The 18,015-nt window shown below is 32.9% G+C and overlaps 2 protein-coding genes and 1 pseudogene across 2 annotated transcripts; all 3 read left to right on the top strand.

The window, feature by feature from the left end:
- Nucleotides 1-2,075: 2,075 nt before the first annotated feature.
- LOC113424063 (olfactory receptor 14A16-like) lies at nt 2,076-3,008 on the top strand. Its single transcript, XM_026685665.1, has one exon. The coding sequence runs from the start codon at nt 2,076-2,078 to the stop codon at nt 3,006-3,008; it is 933 nt and encodes a 310-aa protein (XP_026541450.1).
- Nucleotides 3,009-7,295: 4,287 nt separating this feature from the next.
- Nucleotides 7,296-7,949, top strand: LOC113424062 (olfactory receptor 14A16-like). Its single transcript, XM_026685664.1, has one exon. It carries the CDS (start codon nt 7,296-7,298, stop codon nt 7,947-7,949), a length of 654 nt encoding a protein of 217 aa, XP_026541449.1.
- A 4,772-nt stretch (nt 7,950-12,721) lies between these two features.
- LOC113424073 (olfactory receptor 14C36-like) lies at nt 12,722-13,609 on the top strand (annotated as a pseudogene).
- The last annotated feature ends 4,406 nt before the right edge of the window (nt 13,610-18,015 follow it).

Raw genomic sequence — 18,015 nt, 5'->3', positions numbered from 1 at the left:
TTATTCTTCTATTGAGTCTATAAGGTAAATTATAAAGCAATATTTTTACATAAGGATGATGAAATGGCAACACAATTTCCTGCCATTTTGCAGCAGGTAGCATAAACATTGCAAACTTTATCTTGTAGAATAAAGGGAAAAATCTGAATATTCACTTACAAACAAAGCATATTTCATTTGAATATGCATGACTCATTTTCTCATTTTCTCACTTCTCCAGAAGATAGCTAGGTACAACTTTTATATAGTAAACCCCTTATCTTCAGAATAATATAGGAAAATTGTTTCAAGAGGACTGAGAAATATTTTTAGAAATCACAGATGAAGCAGTGAATTTATCATCATTATTTCAGACATTATTTTAAAAAGATCCAATTGCACCTCAATTCTAAGGACACCTGTAAAAATATCCTGCACAAATAGCAGCAAAAATTCTCTGATTTGAAGCATTTTAGATTTTCATAACAGGAACATTTACAGTGTTAAATTTAGTGTTCATCTAGTTTGATATAACCTTTCCCAATATTGAGCCTGCAAGTTACCCCCACCCCCACCCCAGTTTAAAACAATGTCAATTGTAGGGAAATAATCTAAGGGGTAAACAAATTCTTTATTCTACAGTGCCTTCTCCCAACGGAGACAGTTTTGTAAAAAAAAAAAAAGTCTCTGGGGAAATGTGCTTGGATAAAATATCAGCAGTGGTTACACAATCTACAGTAAATCTCACTGATTTAAAAAATAGATCAAGATGGCTAAAGATGGTGAGTCATTCACTTATTTGATTTTGAACTTATTCAGCCAAAGCATCTCTTGTCTTTTATTTGTATATTTATTAAATTTATATAGTGCCCATCTTGCCGATAATTGACTTGGTGGCTTCCGATCAATAATACATCAACATGAAATTTTAAAATAATACATAGCAATACCTAAAATTGTTTTTAAATTGTTAAGGATAGGGAAAAAGGAAACTGCACATGGGGAGGAGGTGGGGTTTTATCTTATTCCATTGTCTTGACTGAATGTAATCCACTGAAGTCAATGTCTAAGTATCCATTGAGTTTGGAGTTTTATATTATCTTTGTGAAATCTATGTTCAGTTTACTTCTCTTTATGCCCTCATTTTAATTTTTGACATGTCCTTAGAATCTTTGTAAATGTTCAAGATGAACATTCTTTCAAAAGACATTTTCATTACCTTTCTAAACCAAAGTCACTAATTAGAATGAGTCATTGATTTCTTTAAATGATTAAAAAGCTTCAGCTTATGCAAAACTTACTCTCCCATGCATACTTAATAATTTCAAACTGAAGAAACTTGACTGAATTTGGATACTTCCAAATTTGCCCATCTCAACAAATAAACCAAAATTTTGAACCTTACCCATGAGTACTAAATAAATACCTTAAAATTTAAAATGCATTCTCAAATACCTCCAAGTTCAATAAATATAATAATGCTTAAGACTTTGCTATTGTCTTTAGTCACCATCTTTACATTCCCACATTCTTTTTCATAATGAATTTTGCCAGCTTTCTCAATGCCATGTCACACACTACTGCAACATTCACTCTTCCTTTCTGTTCTGCTTCTGTTTAATCAGTTCTTCAGTGAAATGCTATATTTATAATATGCAAGACTACCTGTTCTGCCTCTTCTAACAAAAAATCTGTAAGAATAAATGTGGATCAAGATAGTGAGCCATTCACTTGTTTATACTTTGAATTATACTTTAATCCTAACCCTTTCTTCTTTTAAATATTCGTAAAACTCATTTTTCCTTTGCAATTAAAATTCAAATGAAATTACAAGGGATTGCAGCCTACAGAGAAAAGATTTTTCAAGTATTTTTCTTTAAGCACAGAGATGAAAATAAACAGACTAGAATGTCATATATCCTAAATCCTCTCTTCTGTTGTATCGGTACTTCTACTGTTGTGCAGAATGTTTTAGTACATTTCGGGGCGGGGGGGGGGATAATGTCATCTTCACTAAATTTTCATTGAAAGTTTATCAAATAGGAAATATTTAAGAATTCCTTTCCTTTTTTTTCCTAGAGTACAACATTTTAACAATGGATAATGACACATCTGAGTTTCTTCTATGGGAATTCTCAAAAAATTGGGAGCTACAGGTTATGCATATATTTTTACTACTGATACTATATTCAGTGACGGTAACAGGGAACCTTTTTATCATCCCTGCTGTTGTTTTTGACAGACACCTTCACACTCCAATGTACTTCTTCCTGATGAATTTAGCCATGCAAGATATTGGTTCAGTTTCAGTCATTGTCCCCAAAGCTGTTTTTAATTTTCTTATGAACACAAGGACTATTTCTTATTTTGGATGTGTTGCTCAAGTCATGTTGCTCTTCTTTTTCCTGAGTTGTGATATTTCTCTCCTTACTGTTATGGCCTATGATCGATATGTTGCCATTTGTAACCCTTTACAATATGAAATGATAATGAACAGAAAGGCTTGCATCAAAATGATTGGCAGCATATGGACAGCCAGCTTTCTCAATGCTTCATTACACACTATTTTTACATTTATGACTCCTTTCTGCTCTAATAATGTAAACCAGTTCTTCTGTGAAGTCCCATATTTACTTAAGATTGCCTGTTCTGGTTTATATGTATCTGAAATTGTAGCTCTAATCTTCAGTGCTACATTAGTATTGTGTTGTCTTATTTTTGTTCTTGTGACATATGTGCATGTCTTCTATGCTGTTCTGAGAATTCCTTCAGTTCAAGGGAGGAAAAAAGCCTTCACTACTTGTGTGCCACACCTTATTGTCTTCTCCATATTTTTCTTTACTGGTTCCCTTGCTTATCTGAAGCCCATATCTGACAGTCCTTCCCACTTTGACTTCATAATTAGTATTATATATTCTATTTTTCCACCCATGATGAATCCATTTATTTACAGCTTGAGAAATAAGGACATCAAAGTTGCTCTTTCAAGACATTTTGGTCAGATATTATTTCATTTTAAAGAAGTGTGAGTTTTGTACTTTTCTATTTCCTGCATAGATGTTAACTTCCATCATTACCTATTTATTAACTCTTAACCTTTGGAAACCTATCCTTAGAAAATATATATTTCATATTAATTTTATTCAGGATATGTGAAATGCTACTCAAATGAAGTATAAAAGTTAGATAGGATCAGTTAGATTTTAAAACAAAAATGTTATCCATATATAAACATGCAATGGCTAGAATCTTAAGCACTTCTACGAGCAGAAATGTGTGGACAAAACTGATACTCTTCATTTTTGTATAATATGGGAATTGCATGCAAGAGCATCAAAAGATATTTTAAACTATTTCATCAATCATGTGCCCCATCAAATCCATGATGAAAAATAGATTTAATAAAAACTATATTACCCAGATAAAATATTATCAAACAAGGGAATAGGAGATAGTTTGATCCCATTAATCAATAGAAAATAAAGTATTTGATTCAATTCACTTTAGGCATGAATTATTATATCTAGCAAATATTGTTTTAATTAAACATCATTTTAAGATATTACCTAACTGGAGAAAAAAACAATTGCAAGAAAACAAACAGGCTCAGAGATCACCATAGTTCAACTCTGAGCTCCAGATAATCTCATCTATTGTATTAGTACCTAAATATGAAGGAAAATACATTTCAAACTAGTCCAGAAACTTTTATACGTTTTTTAAAGAAAGTCATTATTTAATTAATTAAATCATAGGATAATAATTAAAAAAGTAAACAATCATTCTTTTAACATATGAAAAGATTGAAACTTTTTAAAATATCCGTTAATTGTTCTAAAATAGATATAGATCAGGGGTGTCAAACTCAATTTCATTGAGGGCCACATCAGGGTTGTGGTTGACCTTGGGGGGAGGGTGTCAGGATGAGTGTGGCTGGTGTGGGTATGGACAGCTTTCATGTTCTCCTTAGCCAGGTTGCTAATGGTGTGTGCAGGAGGGCAATGTGTGTGGGTCAGAGGAGACCCACTGCCTCTCCTTGCAAGGAGACCCAGCTTTGTAACCAAAACATCCTCAGCAATAGGATGGCAAAAGGCAAGCAGGTCTGCTGGTGGCCAAATGCTAGACAGGATTTCCCTCAGACCCTTACTCTCTCTTACTCTTTTTTTTTAATCTGCAACAGTTTTAGCATTTAGGTGCAGAGGTAAGTTAGCTGCTTTCCTATTAATATATAATCCTTAAAAGGGTTGTCATGCCCCCATCAGAGTCTGAATCTGCAGGGAAAGATGAGCTGGAACAAGAGCCGACAGAGATTGAAAGGGTGGCTTTGTTGGCCTTGGAGGAAACTGGGGAAGGGCAGAGTCAGTCCAAGCAAGGCTTTTAAGGATTAGAAAGGTTTACAGAGAGGGAAGAGCAAGAGAGACACAGCTCAGATGAAGAGCAAGGACCACCTCCTCCTGATCCTAGAGCATGGAGAGAAGAGAGGAGGTGAGAACAATGCAGACTGAGCCACCTGGAGACTGAGATATAAGGAGGTGCCAGTGGGAGAGGCATTTGTCAGGAACAATACCCCTGGAGGGTGATGGAAAAGTGGGAACCACCAGTTGGGTTGAGGAAGCTGCATCTCCCCTCCCTGGGAGACATACTCCCCTCAAAGATGGGCTGTAGCAGTGGTCAAATATGGCTACCCTGAAGACGGAAGGCTAGCCGTGACATAAGATTGTGCAGGAGCAGTGAAGAAGCGGACAGTGTGAAGACCAGGCAAACCAGGTACATTATGGACATAAAGGTACCCCGGAATTAAAATATAAAGGAATTTTTAAGAAAGACTACAAAGCAGCAACCGGGGGGTTGGGGGGATGTGGAAATAAATAAAAGAAGCTTTGAACTTTGAGCGGAGCGAAATTGAAAGAGGAAGAAAATATTTGTTTAAATTGGATGTTCTGGCACTAAAACAGGCATAATTAAATACTGAATTTGAAAGTGTTAAAAAGAAATAATTGGATTCATTGAATTATTGAAACTTAAAAGCCTCAAATAGGGAAAAGAAAGTGGAAAGAAAGGGTGGAACTTGGACATAATCTAGAGTGCCACCTAATGGCAAAGGAAACATTTCAGTGACTCTTTAAAAAATGCTTGGTTCTTTCAAAATTGGAATTTGATACAAAATAAGAGGAACTTTGTTACAATAAAATAGAAACCCTGAAAAGTGAAACACAGAATATTAAGATAAAAGAAAGAAGCGTGTAGAAATTACCTTGGGATTGTTTGGTGATTTTGGCACAAATTCAAATTTATGGATATTGGATTATTTGATGACTTTGGAAAAAACTTGGTTTTGGACAATTGGTTTGGATTTAATTATTAAAGAAGGAATAAAGAAAATCTAAAAGAAGTGTACAAAAATGGCAGAACTTTTCTTGGAAATAAAAATGGAACTAAGAAACATAAAGGAAATGTTACATGAAAGAAATGAATTCTGCTGTATTGCTGTACAACTATAGAAATGGTGATTCTGGAGAACAAAGAACAAGGAGTGCCAGAAGGGGAGGATTAAAGAAGAAGCATTTTAAAGAAAGTATTTACAATAAATAATTTGTGGATCTCGCATTTTTTTTAAATAATTTGTGTTTCTCTATACAGCTGTAAATGTCAAGGTTATAATTACTTCCAGCAAGTAGAAACAAGCAAAATAATAATGACATTTAGCCTTTAGCATAGGAAAGACTGAAACTTTTTTGAAATATCAGTAATTGCTCTAAAATAAAAATCACAATATAAATATAATTTCAGATATAACAGGTTTTATTTATCAATACTAAGGTCTGCATGATGCCATGTTGTCATTTGGGCATGAGAAAAAGAATAAAAGGTTCATTTTCATAGTTTTCCAATAAATTTAATAGTTTCAGACGACTCATCCATTCTATTATATTTTTATCACTAGATGGTGCAATTAATTTCAAAATGTCCAGGAAGCAGGATTTTATTGAATTGTATATTGCTCAAAAGATATGTAACATGAAAAATGAAATATAGGGATACTATTTTTTGTCTTTCATTAACAACTACACCTTTTTCAATTTATAAGCTAAAAACCCATAGAATTGAGGGTATATTGTGTCTTTGGAAATCTTTTTCAAATGGAAAGTTTATGTGGCATCTTAATTTCATCCATTAAAAAATCTTTCACAACAATAACTACATCAGATGCTGTAAAATATCTGTTTCTATAAATTATAATCTGTTGAACCTGTAAACTAAAAGATATGCCTCAGTAACTTTTTCTCTTGGTAACTGAAATATATGTTGCTACTTTTAAAAACCACTCAGAGATTTGAGGTAGTCCAGAATGAAGTGGCAAAGATATTATGAATATTTTATGAGAATGCTCTGGTAGCAGCTTTGGTACATGAACTATAGATATAACAACTAGGATTTGGGTTTGTCCTCTCATTTCTAACAGTATAGTCATGTTTATGATCCCATTTATCAATCACTGTCATCTAAAGAGGCCCAGTAGTCTTCTCTGATCTTGCTATATTGATGAAAGGTGTGGTATATACTATCTATGAGTTACTTTCATTGTCATTCTGATTTTTTTTTTGTTTAGACATCTTTTCTTTTTAATGATTCTGTTATTTTGACTTATTATATTTTTAATCAATGTATAACCCTTTATTTAAACTGAGTGATGGGCTAGAAATCAGTCATTCAATCATTCATTCATTAAATCAATGGGTCCCTATTGGGCAAAATCGTAATATGTCTCAGTGATGAAAATTTAGAAGAGGAATAGCAGTGTTAGTCATTTTTTTAAAAAATGTCATCAGTAGAGAAGATATTTCTAACTGAGCACATAAACTAGTTGAAAAAATATTTTAAAATGTATATGGTTCCTTAAAACCATAGATAGACAGTTTGAAAAAGGCTGAAAAGTATTTTTGGTGATTCATTTTACCACATGGAATTCAGAATAGAAGTACACATTGTCATTAATTAAGGAAAAATCCAATTGGACAATTGCATGAATAGCAACAAAAGTCTTGTATGTGATAAATAAAGGTAATTAAGCTGAAGTGGAATTTCTCACCTCATATAACCAAAATTAATAAGAGTTGATAACATGCCATCCTTATTTTAGAAATAAAACATTTCATAATGAAAAAAGCTTAAATACTAACAAGGTCAAATTTACTGCTCATGTAGTTTTCATTATTGAACCTTCATATTAGAACTTCTCTCCATCTTCACCCCGCCCGACTTTGTTCATTATAGTAACGTCATGTTCATGTTCTTTTTGTTTTTCTTGACCTGTGATGGCATATGATTGGTATATTGCAATTTGTAACTCTTTACAATATGAAATGATAAGGAAAGCCTCCACCAAAATGATTGGTGGCATATGGATTGCCAGCTTTCTCAATGCTTCATTACATACTATTTTTACTTTTATTACCTCTCTTTGTTCTAATATTATTCATCAGTTCTACTGTGAATTCCCTTATTTACTTAAGATTGCCTGTCCAGGTATATATGCATCAGAAATTGGAGCTATAATCTTCAGTACTATGTTAACACTCAGTTGTTTTATTTTTGTCCTTGTAATTTATGTGCATGTCTGCTCAGCTGTTCTGAGAATTCCTTTGGTTCAAGGAAGGAAAAAGGCCTTCTCCATTTGTCTGCCACATCTTATTGTCTTCTCCCTATTTGTGTTTACAGTTTTCTTTGCTTACCTAAGAGACATATCTGACAATTCATCCTACCTTGGCTACATAATTACAATGCTATATTCCATTATTCCACCCATGACTAATCTATTGATTTACAGCATGAGAAACAAGGACATCAAACTTGCTATTTCAAGACTTCTTAGTCAGAGATTATTTTATTTTACAGAAGTAGGAACTGTGTACTTATCTATGTTTGCATTTGATCAGGAAGAGAAAAATATACATGCAATATACAGTTGATAAAACCATCACTCCTATTGCAGGCAAATTACTCTAGCACTCTAGTATTTTTAAAACCAGTCTGCTAACATTTTCTTTGATGTGTCCAACTCATATTGGCAGTCTCCTTCAAGTCAAGTTCAATTCTAAGCAAGTTCATGGAGGCTACTTTAATAATTTTTATTCTCTGAGCACATTTACTTTTATTGGCTCATTATATTGAATTCCAGCATGATATGGTCACTCTCATCCAAAATTCTGGAAACTTCAATTCCCCCTATCACTTCTTCTTTATTTGTAAAAATTAAGTCCAGTATAGCTTTTTCCCTCCTCTATCTTCTGGATCAGGGGTCACCAACCTTTTGGACCTCAGGGACCACCAAACTCATAATTTTAAATCCCGTAGACCAGAGACCTTGGGAAAATCCCCCAAAAAGTTTGCAGGAAAATTCCCCACCCTGTTTTCTTACCAATGAATCATTCTTTATTTGGGATCACAGGATACCATCTCCAGATCCGTTCTCAGAGGGAGAGAGAGAGACTTTTGGCTTCATGCAAGGAAAGCAGCAGAAGCAGCAGAAGTATTTCTCTCTCTCCCCTAAATTCCACCAGAATGGCTCAACCTCTTGGATTAGGATGCCTTGCAGGGTCCCAAAGACTCATTTATGGTGGAGTTTGTGGAAGAGAAAGAAAAACTTTTGGTGCTTTCCTTGCATGCAGCCAAAAGCAGAAGAAGAAAGAAGCAGAAAAAAGCAGCCCGGTGAGGCACACAGGGCAAGTTCCTCCCCTCTGCCCTTTCCCCCCCTCCCCTCACTACCTCGTGTTGTTCACAATGCAAGCGATGCAAGCCTTGTGTTCCCACAGGCTATGTGGGTGGTGCAGCCTTGTGTTCCCACACAGCCTGGATTAATTGCTTTGGGGGGTGCTTTGGGGGTGACATTTCTCTGTGGACCACCAAAATTTTCTCACGGACCCCAGTGGTCCCCGGCCAACTGGTTGGTGACCACTGTTCTGGATGACAAAATTATCAGCTAGGTTTGTTTAATCTCCCTTTTTGCAGTTTGTCTCCCATCAGGATATCAGGATAGTTAGCCCCCCATTACTACTGTGGTATGTTTCTTACATACATCTGTTATTTTTTATAACAAAAAGTTCTGATTCATTGGGTGGCCTGTAGTAAATGTCTATAAATATGTAATTTTTTTTCTTTTATATTGACCCATATGGAGTTTAGGAGGTTTTCATCCTTGGTTTTGTGCATTTCGGTAGAGATGTAGTGATCTTTTATATATGATGCAACTCTACCTTTTCTTTTGTTAAGTCTGTTTCCTTTGAAGTTTCTATCCTTTTATCAGTATATTCCAGACTAGTTTCTATCCTTTTATCAGTATATTCCAGACTAGTTTCATCCCACCAAGTTTCACTAATGGTAACTATATCATATCTGCCTTTATGTACTAGTACTTCAAGTTCACCCATTTTGTTCCCTAGACTTGAGCATTAGTATATAGACATTTGACTCCTTTATGGCTCCTGGGTAAGTTTTTTTTTATCTTCTACTTTGCAACTGGATTTTCCACTCTTCCTATCATTATGTGATTGGTTATGTTGGGGTTTATGTTTGGGATTAAGTCCTAAAAATCCTACAGATTGTCCTAGAGATCTTAAATATTGATCACCTTACCCACTCATTTTTAGTTTAAATCCCTCAGGATAAGTTGAGCCAGTTATATTCAAAAAACATTCTTCCTGTTTTTGTAAAGGGCAGCTAAAAATCCTCATGGAAGTAATGCAGGCCATAGTCTAGGAATCCAAAGTTTTCTTTCTGACATTAACCCTTGAGCCATCTGTTCATTTCTAAAGACCTTTGTTCTCTTATTGGAAGTTGACCTATCATTGGAAGTACAGATGAAAACACCACTTGTACTCCTAACTCTTTAACTTTCTTGCCTAACTCTTTGTATTGTTTTTAGGTTCATTCTTGTGCTGTTCATCCTTATGTGAAGAATGAGAAAGGGGAATAATCCGTAGGCTTGATTATTTTCAGCTACATCTTTGATTTTTGCTCCAGGAAGGCAACATACTTCATTAGATTGAATATCTAATCTGCAGAGTGCTGGTTCTAATACTCTATAATTGAATCTCTTCTCACCAACGCTTTCCCTTTTTCCCCCCTAGGGATGTTTGGGCTACTTTTCTTCCATCACAGGAGCACTTTGTGATGCCTCTTTTATATATAGACTTTGGCGTGATGGGTTAATAGTCATATAATGAAATGTTTGTTAATAAAACTTTATTAAATATGAAGGTTATGAGGAACATTATCATTTTTTCACTCATTTCTAAAATAAACTGGGAGTAAAATATGTGTTTATTTGTATATGTGATTCCCAATATTTTCCATATTCCAAAAGAAGAAATTCAGCCTGCAAAATGATTCATATTTAAGGTTACCTCACAGAGAAAGGAATTCACAACATATATATTTAATATAATGGGCTCATTTATAGAATGTATTCAAAATCCAGGAGCCATCATTCCCGAGGAAATGAAATTTTGGAAAGTTGTGGTGGCTTCTGTGAGTTTGCTGCACAACTTTCTTATATTTTGACATATGAAGGACAAACTGTGCAATATATTTCTTGAAATGTATGTGTGTGTAAGAGAAAGATAGATGTTACATTACCTAAAAGTGTAATCTCTTTTTATTTCTTTTTCACCATCAGTATTCCCATTATGATTGCAATCTCTCCAAAATATGGCTGAGAACAACTGTCACTAGCAAAATGTTGTATATTCAAGATAATACACAGAAAACAGGCTGACAAGCTTTTTTAGGGATCACTTACAATATGTCACAAAAAATCAGAATAATGCTGCATGTCACTATCCTTTCATTATTTAAAGAATTCAAAACATCTAATTTTCTAATCACAATTGTACAATTTGCTGCATGAATTTTTTGAGTATTAAGTGACAGTAATTACTCCAGAAAACCAAAATAAATGATAGAAGGAATTAACAATATATCATCCTTAACTTAAAACTAAAATATTATAAAATTGAGACATAGATTTTTATAAATCTGATAAAATCAGATTAACTGCTCATAACTTTTTAATTATTCAGCCTACACATTAAGCCTTCTCCCTCCCATTATAATAATAAAGACACTTGGGCTATCTCTTTTATTTTATTTTTAAATCCATCCTGCTCCCCATAGGTTATTTATACTATGAACTGAGATTGTCCTTTTTTAAAAAAAAATCCTTGGGGAAATGGCAAGAAAAAAAATTGATAAAATCTCATGAAACTACAGTATAATATAAAATTTTATTAGCTTTAGAAGGAGAACAAGAAAAAAGGAAAGAAATCTGCATGAATAAAAATGAATGAAGTTGGTGAGTCATTTATCTATATTTATTTTGAACTATGCATTATTTGTTCCTTTCTTCATTTAAATATTCATATGTCTTCCCTTTTCTTTGCAATTAAAATTCCAGCAAAATGCAGATTATAGTTGGCTGCCTAAATAATTCTTCAGTAACTTTTATTTAAGGGGTGAAAATAAGCACCAGAACTTAAAACATTCTAAATTAATCAAGCAGAGAAAACAATATTTTTTCCCAGTTCTCCCTTTCATTTCCACCTTCAGTTATTGCACAGACATTCTTCAATTATTCAGATTAATGAGATTTGGCTAACTAAGAAGGATTACCATGGTTTCATGTAATTTAATTTCAATTATTTTCCTGTAATCTATTGAAGTATGGCCTCAGTTTCATTTTATATATAACATTAAAAACTAGCGCTCTGTCAGTTTTTAAAATTGACTCTTTCAAAACATTTTCTTTTACTTGATAAACAAGTGACTATATGGTATTCTTAATTCAAATTATGTTGTCAAATAGAATGAAAATTTTGATTTTAAATCATTTGTTCAATCAGCATATTGTGTAGATCAAGGTGTAAATGAGAAGGTCATTGAAAGAATTAACAAGTGTAATGAATACCATAATTCAAATCCCACCGTTCATTTAGGGCCATTTATGTATATTTAAAAAATAAGTAAATGATGGCTTAAAAATAATGCAACAAAAAAATTCTCTCCATACAGGCTCCAAAATAATAAATATGGTTAATTGCAACCCAAGACAAGTAAGTTATTTCTATTACAATTAAAAGAAGAATTTAGTAGATATTGTAATTTTGTATTTACAAATCTTGAACACAGAATCCCAGAGCTATTCATGTAAAATCTCAAGTCCTTTTCTATCTAATATATATATTATGACAGGTAAAATTTATTTCAACAGATAGTTATAGTGTATAGTACTGCCTGAACTATGCCTGTTCAAGAGGAAGAAACTATTAAAAAAAGAGGGTTAACCTCAATTATTTTCACATTGACATATTTGAATATACTTGCCTTCAATTCTAACTTCCCAGCAGCTTTGATTTGATTTGATTTTTTTGCTTTAGGCTCTCACTTCCAATGAAGTTAGTGTAAGAAAATGGTTTTAATTAAATAAATAATTTCAAATATCTTTAAACCCCACATTATAAAGAAAATCCATAAGAATTGACAGGGGTTAAAAACTTTTAAGAGTAATCCCGAATTTTAAGAAAATACATTTTCATTATACCCAGAATATTTCAATAATTTTTAGAACAAAGTTTTAATATGATCTTCACTAAAATCTGAACCATCCTTCTGCAACTCACTCTGAGCTATACTGAATAGGAAATATTTTAACAATTATTTTTCTTTTCCTGTGGTGTACTGTTTAAGAATGGATAATGATACTTCAGAGTTTCTTCTCTGGGAATTCTCAAAGATTTGGGAGCTACAGATTATGCATGTGGTTTTACTACTGATACTCTATTTAATGGCAGTAACATGGAATCTTCTCATCATCTCAGCTGTTGTTTGTGATCACCATCTTCACATCTCCATGTACTTCTTTTTGACGAATTTAGCCATGCAAGACATTGGTTCAGTTTCAGCCATTATCCCAAAAACTCTTTTTAATTTTCTTACAAGTATAAGAACTATTTCTCACTCTGGGTGTGTTGCCCAAGTCATGTTTTTATGTTTTTCCTGAGCTGTGATATTTTTCTGCTTACTGTCATGGCCTATGATCGATATATTGCCATTTGTGACCCTTTACATTATGAAATGATGATGAACAGGAAGGCTTGTATGAATATGATTGCTGGTGTATGGACTGCCAGCCTTCTGAATGCTTCATTGCAAACTCTTCACTTCTATGACTCCTTTCTGCCCTAATAGTATAAACCAGTTCTTCTGTGAAATCCCATATTTACTTAAGATTGCCTGTTCTGATTTATATGTATTTGAAATAGGAATTCAAATATTTACTGCTATGTTAGCAACTGGTTGTTTTGCCTTTGTCATTGTTACTTATATGCATATCTTCTCAGCTGTTCTGAGAATTCCTTCTGTTCAAGGAAGGAAAAAGGCCTTTTCTACTTGCTTACCACATCTGGTTGTTTTCTTCATATTTTGGTTTACTTCTTGTCTTGCTTACTTCAAACCTACAGCTGACAGTGAATCGCATCCAAACTTCATAATAACAATAATGTATTCCATTATTCCAGCTATGTTGAATCCATTAATCTACAGCATGAGAAACAAAGACATCAAAGTTGCTCTTTAGAGACTTTTTGGTCAGAAATTATTGCTTTTTTAAGGAGAATGAGCTGTGCATCATCTTATTTTCAAATAATGGAAGATTGAAATATAAGTATTTTCCCAACAATTTTCCAGTTTCTAATATATTATATAAAGTTCAAAGTTTTTTTTTTTAATCCAGTTTAATCCAGTTATGAAATTTGATTTATCTCTGTTAAGATTGAGATTGTTATGTTCACTGAGTCACTTCTGACTCTTGGACGATAGATGTTTCTTGCCAACATTTTAAGATGTAACTGAGAAAAAAGTTTGATGCAAGGACACCCAACTGGTGTCACCCAACTGAAGATTGAAATATAAGTATTTTCCCAACAATTTTCCAGTTTCTAATATATTATATAAAGTTCAAATGTTTTTTTTAAATCCAGTTTAATCCAGTTATGAAATTTGATTTATCTCTGTTAAGATTGAGATTGTTATGTTCACTGAGTCACTTCTGACTCTTGGACGATAGATGTTTCTTGCCAACATTTTAAGATGTAACTGAGAAAAAAGTTTGATGCAAGGACACCCAACTGGGTTGGGCTGGACTACTACTCATTTTTTCCGGTCTTTTGACTTAATCACAAGATTAAGTTGTCTTTGTCATAATAGTTAGTTAGACAAAAGTTTGTATCCTTTGCTTGATGCCGAAGTGTCAGAGATAATGATCACAACAGTAATTCTGTGAAAGACAGCTAACATATAAAAAATTAGAATTAAATTGTATGAATATTCAATTGAATGGAATATTACATATTTCTAATAGGAATACAGTACAGAAAATCTATAAACAATGTATTTATTTGAAGAAAGCATTGATTAAATGAAAATAAAAAATTGTAAATTGTGTTCAATAATTTATATGAAAAATGTTTTAAAATTCCTATGAATATTGGTGTGGAATTTCTAATAAATCTTAAATGAAAAACATAATACACATGAGCTGTTCACCATTCCTCTTTATTGAGATTTTCATTTTGTATATTTTAAAATACTTATTCATTTCTTAGCTTCCTCAGTTTCCACAGTAATTCTAGACAGCATACATAGTTGCGTCAAAGCAATCCTTAAAACAAGGTTTGTATAGTATGTCTGTCTATAACAGTTACAAAGAAATATGCTTATGAATAAAGCCTACTTTTTGAAGCATCAAATAAATATGGATAATCCAATCTTTATGCAAAAAAATCATCTATTAAAGTCACTGTTTAAAAAAATGGGGGAGGGAGAAAAATTGGCTTGAACAGGATCTAAGTAGTTTACTTTTCTATAGTATTTATTGACAGATTTCTTACTTCTTCAAGAAAACATGGTTAAAATATTTGTTTACTTTTTGCTTTGCATATCTAAAACCTACAGCTGACAGTGCATCACATCTGGATTTCATAACGTCAATAACATATTCCATTATTCCATCTATGTTATATCCATTAACTTTCAGCATGAGAAATAAAGACATCAAAGTTGCTTTTTCAATATTTTTTTGACAGAAGTTATTTTTTTAAAGAAAATTATTTTCAACTATCAACAAGAAAGTAAGAAAGCTGACATACACAAGTTTGACCCTGTTCCAAGTTTTCAATAGGAATTAAACCAATCCAGAAGCTGATCTTCTGTAATCTTCACAAGTAATGAGAATCTGGAAACAACTTACAACCAAAATTTCAAATATTAATTAGTATTAGCAGTAATGGAATAATGGCGTTTTAATTTATAGAAACAACCAAGTATGATTAAGATAAAGGTAAAGACCCTTATGCAGACCCTTCTATTAACTAACATTCAATTAATATTCAATTAATGTGGTGATATGTGTCCTGGTGGCACAGTAGTTAAACTGCAGTATTGCAGGCAAACTCTGTCCATAGTCTAGAGTTCATTCTTAATGGTACTCCAAGTTGACTCAACCTTCCATCCTTCAAATGTAGGTAAAATGAGGACCCATATTATTGAGGACAATATGCAAATAATATTTACATTGTAAACTACCCAGAGAGTGCTGTAAAGCACTATGGGGTGATATATAAGCCAAAAGCTATTTGTATTACTATGTGAATGTAGTGTCAAGACACCTTTCCCTACAATTGTAATGCATGTATGCTAGTACATCTTCCCAAGTAATATCAGTACTTCACATTTATAAGTAAATATGATCTCAAGATTGATTCAAATATTACAAACTTACAAAATAATCATAAAGAAAAACATAAAATTTGGAGAAATAGTATCTAACAAGTTCATTATCCTTTTTTTCTAAATCTCATTATAGTAATATTCATATGAGATAATACCAAGGATTTGTTTAACATGCTTTTAGTAAAAACATAACAAAAAGATCAGGTTGGTAGATTTCTGGTTGTCATTGCTGCAGTATGGATGTGGGTTAGCGAAGCTCTGTGAATCTACTCACCAGGAGGTCCAACAGGGCCAAAGTCACCTGGATGGTGATCCAAAGGAACCCTTCTGACAGGCAGGAGAGAGGTTGGTCATTACAGCCAAACTGAGGCTGTGACAACCAGTTTGAAAGAAGCAAGAAGAGAATGATTTTACAGCAGTGTGTTTGATCTGGGTGAGAGATTTCTAATTTCTACCTTGGAACTAACTTCTCCAAAAAAACGGATGGAAAGGAGGGACTCTATAGAGTCGGAGGAAGGGAACTTTTTTTCCTGCCTCCAAAAGAATAGTGGTGGGTGAGATTGTGAGCCAATGACAGATCCAAAGCAGTAGAAGAAAAAACATTAATGGGAAGCTAAAATTTAAAGTAAAAGGAAAGACTGGACTGGTTATTCTAGGAATTTAAAACATTTCTTAAGACATTGAGTTATTTTTCCTCTTCTGTTAATTTGAATGAATGAACTTTTGTGGAATAAACTTGGATTTATAAAGTTTGTGGTGAAAGTGGAAGGAAACTGTGAGGGTGATACCTACTGGCTGGAGAAGACATTACACAAGTGAAGAAAAGTTGATAAAAAGATAAGGTTGGTTAAAGAAACTTACTGCATTCTGAATTCCTTCCTTCCTTCTTTTTTTCTATTCACTCTATCATCTTGTTTCTCTTTATTTAAATTTTTTGAAAAAAGAAACAGAGAAACCCCTCCAAGAATTAAATTACCAAGCTGATCACCTAAATATACCACATATTCATTTAAAGGTATAACAAATTACACTTTTCCCATTTTAAAAACTATTATGAAATCTATGTAAAAGTGAAATATATTCTGACAATATTATTAATTAATAAAGTCTTCTTTGGAGTTAATATTTTACACATTTTTGTGGAATATATATTGAAGGAAACTGTATTGGAAGCAAAGGAGTGTGGCTCTAAAATTATGGGAATTCAATCACCTGCACTATGCTGATGGTGCGAGCCTGAAAGTTTAACCTGATCTACAACTTCTTATAATGAAAGTACAAATAAAATTATAATTAAATATAAAGAATAACAAACCAATGGCAACATGAACAACAATCAATTTTCAATTTAAGAGTGAAAATACTCAAGAGTAAATAGTTGATTCAAAAAGGCAGACATATAGTTCTCGACTTGTGATTATAATTGAGTCCAAAATTTCAATTACTAAGCAAGGCAGTTATTGAGTGAGTTTTGCCTCATTTTACAACATTTTTGCTACAGTTGTTTAGTCAATCACTGCAGTTGATATGTGCATATGTGGCTTCCCTCATTTACTTTGTCAAAAGCCACAAAGATTACAAATGGTGATCACATGACTCTAGGACAGTGCAACTGTGATAAATATATGCCAGTTGCCAAGTTTTGATCACATGACCATGGGATGCTACAATGGTCATCAGTATGAAAAACAAGTCACTTTTCAGTGCTATTGTAATTTTGAAAGATCAATAAATAAATGGTTGCAAGGACTACCTCTACAGGAACTAGGAATCAAGAAATATACTGTGACCTAGGGCTTGAAAGTTTTGAAAAAAATTAGAAATGTGCAGTGTCTTTCCTTAGTGATATTCATGTAACAAACTTGGATTTGAGAGAAGCAAGGTAGGTATATTGACTTTTTTTTCCACTTTAGTGTTGGAAAAGAATTTTGAAAACACCATGGATAGCTAAGAAAGCAAACAAATGAATCATAAAAAGAAATAAATTAAGAATTCTCAGATGATGTACAATTGGCCAGGTTAAATTCTAATATTTTGGGTACATTATGCAAACTCATAGTGTTTTAAAGAAGTATATAAAGCTGAGAAAAGTAGAAGGAAAAAGAAGAGGATGACTACCAAGAGATGGATGGACTAATTTGCAGCTGAGATATGAATAACCATGTTAGGAACTGATTGATCATTCTACAGAAAATATATGTGTTTGCTAAGAGTAAATATAACTTGATAACATATAATCAATTAAACCATCTC

This window comes from Notechis scutatus, chromosome Z (assembly GCF_049901735.1).
Source record: "Notechis scutatus isolate UNSWTSFEM ecotype Mainland chromosome Z, rNotScu1.2, whole genome shotgun sequence".
NCBI lineage: Eukaryota > Metazoa > Chordata > Lepidosauria > Squamata > Elapidae > Notechis > Notechis scutatus.
Note: the sequence above shows the minus strand (reverse complement) of the source record. Positions and strands in the feature narration are given on the sequence as shown.